The following is a 6,028-nucleotide window of genomic DNA, read 5'->3' on the forward strand; positions in this document are numbered from 1 at the left end:
TCTCTCTCTCTCTCTCTCTCTCTCTCTCTCTCTCTCTCTCTCTCTCTCTCTCTCTCTCTCTCTCTCTCTCTCTCTCTCTCTCATCTCTCATCTCTCTCACTATCCACTTTCTCCCTTTCCCCTCCTCTCTCGAAGAAAAAAGGAAAGTTACTGCGAAGGAGCCTTTCAGTCTGTGACTGTAAAGCTGTTCTGTGGCGTCACCTCTCTGTGATTCTCACCCCTCCCAGCACACTGTGGAAGTGTTCCCTAACTGGTGCTGGGAACGAGGTAGGGGAAGGAGTGTGCTCCATGTGATTGCCAACTGAGCTGAGCTGCAGTCTCTGCTGCAAGTTGTCCTCTTTCGGGCTCCTGCGGAAAGAGGATCACTAGGTACCTGGGTCATCGGGCAGAGTGTGGAACAATGCCAACGTCCTCTCTATGCCCTGGCCTTTCATTTCTCCCCCATTTGAGCCCTTTGTTAATTGATGTGCCTGTGACTATTGGCTGAAGTTCTCCCAGTGATTTGCATGAACGGAGAGGGAGTGTCTTCTGCTGCTTTCACATCAGTAGCTAAATGACTGCAGTTTCACTGGGAATGAACTGCCCAGGGAATGAGAGGCGCTCACGAACCCTAGGAGTCAGCTGGCTGCCAGTGAACAGGCAGCAGCCTCTGGATATGGGGCATTTCTACGGTCCCAGGAGCAGCACCAGTCGGAGGAACCTGCCGGTAAGTGAGAGGGTTCAGAAGCCCCAGCACTTGCGCAAGTTGCAGGGACCTCTACACAGGCATTTGCGGGTCCCACGGCTTTGCTTTTTCTGAGGCTTCCAGCTTGATCCAAACTTCGTGCGAGCGATTGGGGGAGAGGAGGGAGGGGGAAAGAGTTTGAGAGAATGTCTTTACCACAAAGCAAAAGTCATGGACTGGGATTGGGGGAGGGAAAGGGGATTGATTGATGTATGGAGGGTAATTTTGGAAGCAAAAGTATTGCATGATTGAGTCAGAAAAAGGAATGGGTGCAGTCCTTAAGCCTTTTTTAGATAGCACATTCAACAGTGGGAACAGCTTCTAGTCAATTGCAAATGACAAATTATTTTGCATAATCATTTTTCTGGGTTTAGTTTCAGTCCCCCAGGGGAGGAGGATTAGTGAGGGTTTGTGAGTGGGTGGGGAGAGCTACCCTTTTTTCAACTAGATTTGAGTTGCGTGTTGGAAATGAGAATCTCTCATCCTTCCTGCTTTAAGGGATTTGTGTGCTTCATGGCACGGCATGTTATTGGGGGCACCGGAGGCATGGGGATTTAAGTGGGGGAGGGGGGAGAAGTCCCCGATCCACCTCTCAAACCTTCCTTTCCCCTTCTCCCTTCCTTTTGGTGATGCGTTGTTGCACAATTGAGACCTTCTGTCCTGTGTGTGTTGCAATGGACACTTGACAGCACTGGCTGCTTCCTGGTTTATTTAGAGAATAAAGAGTTGGGGTGAGGAAAGTAGGCGACCAGGGGAGTGGAGCTGTAAAGATAAACTATCTCTGACGATGTCCTATAAAGCAAGCACCCTCCTCACCAGATTGAGCATGATGCTCTGCCTTCCTAAAGCATCCCTGGCTGAGTTATTTGGGGAGGAGGGTGGTCAAGAGAAAATAATGAGCTACATCCCTGCTGAGTTCTACAAGCCCTTGTCTCTAACTCCAATATGCTTCTCTCTGTCTGCCTGTGTGTCGTCTTCTCTATTGCTCTTCGCCTCCAGCATCTGTTTCTGTTTTTCCTCTTCGTGGGACCTTTCAACTGCTTCGCAAGTTACAGTCGAGCAACGGAGCTTTTCTACAGCCTGAACGAGGGGCTACCGGCAGGAGTGCTCATCGGAAGCCTCGCTGAGGACCTGCAGCTGGTCCCCCAAGCAGCATCAGCAGAAGCAGCAGTGACAGCAGGGAGTGAAAAAGATCAGCAATTGCATCAGCACCACCACCAGGGAGAGGAATGGGATCACCCTCTTTCCTTCAGTTTGGCGTCCCAGGGGCTGGGTGATCAGTATGTGACCCTAGACAACCGTTCAGGGGAGCTGCACACTTCTGAGCACGAGATCGACCGGGAGGCACTGTGTCTTGAAGGAGGTGGGGGAGGTGGAGGTGGGGGAGGAGGAAGGAATGGCATCTCAGTATCCTCTTCACCTTCCTCAGAATCTTGCGTCTTGCTCCTAGACGTTCTGGTCCTGCCTCAGGAGTACTTCAGATTTGTGAAAGTGAAAATTGCCATTCGAGACATCAATGACAATGCTCCTCAGTTTCCTGTTTCCCAAATTGCTGTGTCGGTTCCTGAAAATGCACCTGTCAACACCCGATTAGCCATTGAACATCCAGCTTTGGACCCAGATGTGGGCATTAATGGGGTTCAGACCTATCGACTCTTGGACTATCATGGTGTCTTTACCTTGGATGTTGAGGAGAACGAGAATGGAGAGCGCACCCCATACTTAATTGTCATGGGGGCATTGGACAGGGAGACTCAAGACCAGTATGTAACCATCATCATAGCAGAAGATGGTGGCTCTCCACCTCTCATGGGCAGTGCCACTCTCACAATTGGCATCAGTGATATTAATGACAATTGTCCCCTTTTCACAGACTCACAGATCAATGTGACTGTGTATGGAAATGTTACAGTGGGCACCCCTGTAGCAGCTGTCCTGGCTGTGGATAGAGACTTAGGTGCCAATGCTCAGATCACCTACTCCTACAGCCAGAAGGTACCACAGGTATCAAAAGACTTGTTCTACCTGGATGAAATCACTGGAGTCATTAAACTCTTCAAAAAGATTGAGGGCAATGTTCTTCGACTACATAAGCTCACTATACTTGCCAATGGACCTGGCTGCATTCCAGCTGTAATCACTGTCCTGGTAACCGTCATCAAAGTAGTTTTTCGTCCACCTGAGATAGTTCCTCGTTATATTGCTAATGAAGTTGAAGGAGTTGTTTACCTAAAGGAGTTGGAACCCATCAATACCCCAGTTGCATTTTTTACTATCAGAGATCCAGAAGATAAATATAAAGTGAATTGCCACCTGGATGGAGATGGACCATTTCGATTATCTCCCTATCAACCATACAATAATGAATACTTATTAGAAACTGCAAAATCTTTGGATTATGAGACACAGCAGCTCTATGAGATAACTGTGGTGGCCTGGAACTCAGAGGGATTTCATGTTAAGAAGGTGATTAAAATACAGATTCTAGATGACAATGACAATGCACCTGTTTTCACTCAACCACTGATAGAAGTATCTATTGAAGAAAATAATGCACCAAATGCCTTTCTGACAAAGTTGCATGCCATAGATGCTGACAGTGGAGAAAGAGGTCAAGTTTCTTATTTCCTTGGAGCTGATGCACCATCATATTTTTCATTAGACAAGATTACAGGGATTCTTACTGTGTCCACTCAGTTGGACAGAGAAGAAAAAGAGAGGTACAGGTACACAGTAAAAGCAGTTGACTCTGGGATACCACCTCAAGAGTCAATAGCTACAGTTGCCATCACGGTGTTGGACAAAAATGACAATAGCCCTAGGTTTATCAACAAGGATTTCAGCTTTTTTGTGCCAGAAAATTTCCCAGGGTTTGGTGAAATTGGAGTAATCAGTGTCACAGATGCAGATGCAGGACGGAATGGATGGGTTGCCCTTTCAGTGATGAATCAGAGTGACATTTTTGTCATAGACACTGGAAAAGGCATGTTGAGAGCAAAAGTCTCTCTGGATAGGGAGCAACAAAGTTCCTATATTTTGTGGGTTGAAGCTGTTGATGGAGGTGAACCTGCCCTCTCCTCTACAGCAAAAATAACAATTCTTCTTCTTGATATCAATGACAACCCTCCTCTTGTCCTGTTTCCTCAGTCAAATATGTCTTATCTATTGGTCCTACCTTCTACTCTACCTGGCTCACCAGTTACAGAAGTCTATGCTGTTGACAAAGACACTGGTATGAATGCAGTCATAGCTTATAGCATCATAGGAAGAAGAGGTCCTCGGCCTGAATCCTTTAAGATAGACCCCAAAACTGGTAACATTACTTTGGAAGAGACATTGATGCGGAATGATTATGGGCTTTATCGCTTGCTGGTTAAAGTGAGTGACCACGGTTATCCTGAGCCCCTCTACTCTACTGTCATGGTAAATCTATTTGTCAATGACACTGTTAGCAATGAGAGCTACATTGAGAGTCTATTGCGAAAAGAACCTGAGATCAGGATTGAGGAAAAAGAACCACAAATTTCAATGGAACCTACTCACCGAAAAGTGGAATCAGCCTCTTGTGTGCCCACTTTAGTCGCCCTGTCTGTGATAAGTTTGGGGTCCATCACATTAGTCACTGGGATGGGAATATACATATGTCTAAGGAAGGGGAAAAAGCATCACCAGGAAAATGACAATTTGGAAGTACAAATTCCACTGAAAGGAAAGCTTGACTTACACATGATAGAGAGGAAACCAATGGAGATTTCTAATATTTGATGTTTCCAAGGGAAAAAATACTAAGACAGATATTTGGCCTTGGAGAGGCCACAAGCATAATCATAAGTGTGCTGATTGGCAGTTCCAATGAAGGACAAATAATTTATAAATTATATTATATTGTAAATAACTGTTTACAAGTTTTATAAAATTCAAATTCAGGTCTTATAAAATGTGTACAGCATTTTTTAAAATGAAAAATTAGTATTAACAGTTAGTGTACTGCTGATAAACGGCTTTCCATCATTTGCAGCTTTCATACATCAACCAGGTCATTGAACAGAGTAAGGTAAGACATTACAGTTTGTCTAAGAAGTTATTTTAGCCACCAGAGGGCATCAGTTGCTCCCATGTAGGAAGATGTTTGAGATCTTATATATGACAGGTATTGTATATGAAAATAATGACAAAGTATATTTTAAATACGTTGTTTTGAACATAAAATATACATAAATCTAAAACAAAGGAAGATTTTATTCTACTTGTATGTATGATAATGAAAGGAGAAGAAATGCACTGGTAAAACAATGTTTATTACCTCACAAAAATAACATGTACAGTATGATAGAAAGAAAACATTAACAAGAAGTGCAATTTCTTTTCAGCAAGGATAGAAAACATTGCCATGTAATGAAAATTTGAACTGCTGAATAGTGTTCTTTTCACTTCCTCCAAACTCCAATAGCTTTCTGTTTGTTCTACCATTTTGCTTGCCGTTTTTGGGGTGGGGGATGCGTTTACCCTTTCTTGCAGAAGATGTAAATGAAACAATTGTGCCCATGTCCAAACAGCCAGATGTAAAGGGATAGTTTGACCCTTAGTTGTCTCACAGCTGTTGAAAAATTATTTCTTTGCTCCCTCAACTTACTTGCTGTGCTTCTCATTTGAGTTGCAAATTCGATTTTACATGCTTTCTGCATTTCAACTGTCATAGGAAAAAATAGAAATCACTTTAAAATATTAGTAATCATAGAATCTGATTCACATGAAATTCTAGCTGTTATGACATTTCAAACGGGAGACTTGTTAATATCATCGTTGTTGCTGTTGTTTAGGTTAACTGGCTACTTTTTCTGGCTTTTGTTCTTTGGCTTTGGTTTAGGGCCAAGAGCTGCCTTTTAAGCCTGGTGGCAGATTTCTGGGATAATTTATTCTTTACTACATCCTTTGCAATGCAAACAGCAGGTTCATCATCGATGAATCCTTTTCACCTCATTGTGCAAGTGGAGAAAAAAATTCTTTCTTATGAGGGTTATGACAAATATATCTATGTAAACAAGGAAAATGTGTCAGCTTAAAAATGGGTCATTTTACTTTCCAGCATCTTATGTCTGATTGTACCAAAAGTGTTTATATGTCTGCAAATTAAAGCTATATATTTTCATAACTTCTTTCTGTTGGTTACCCTTCTGACTATAAGATTCACTGAACTGCTTTCTGAAGGTATCTGTTAGCTCTGTCTTATTTAAATCTTAAGAAAGTGATATCCTAAAAGCAAATATGTTGAAGAATAGAGTTCACTTTAAAATAGTCAATCCT

At 43.1% G+C, this 6,028-nt stretch overlaps 1 protein-coding gene across 1 annotated transcript; it reads left to right on the forward strand.

Annotated features, from left to right (window-relative positions):
- Positions 1-303: 303 nt before the first annotated feature.
- PCDH20 (protocadherin 20) lies at positions 304-4,690 on the forward strand. Its single transcript, XM_072617063.1, has 2 exons — positions 304-706; positions 1,724-4,690. Exons 1-2 carry the CDS (start codon positions 554-556, stop codon positions 4,487-4,489), a joined length of 2,919 nt encoding a protein of 972 aa, XP_072473164.1. The 5' UTR covers positions 304-553; the 3' UTR covers positions 4,490-4,690.
- Positions 4,691-6,028: the final 1,338 nt, after the last annotated feature.

Source organism: Notamacropus eugenii, chromosome 6 (assembly GCF_028372415.1).
Source record: "Notamacropus eugenii isolate mMacEug1 chromosome 6, mMacEug1.pri_v2, whole genome shotgun sequence".
Taxonomy (NCBI): domain Eukaryota; kingdom Metazoa; phylum Chordata; class Mammalia; order Diprotodontia; family Macropodidae; genus Notamacropus; species Notamacropus eugenii.

Bases quoted from the DNA above. Each gene is read 5' to 3' on its own strand.
- PCDH20 (XM_072617063.1), top strand. From the start codon at position 554: ATGACTGCAGTTTCACTGGGAATGAACTGCCCAGGGAATGAGAGGCGC. The intron at 707-1,723 runs GTAAGTGAGAGG...CTTCGCCTCCAG, and splicing joins CCAGTCGGAGGAACCTGCCG to CATCTGTTTCTGTTTTTCCT.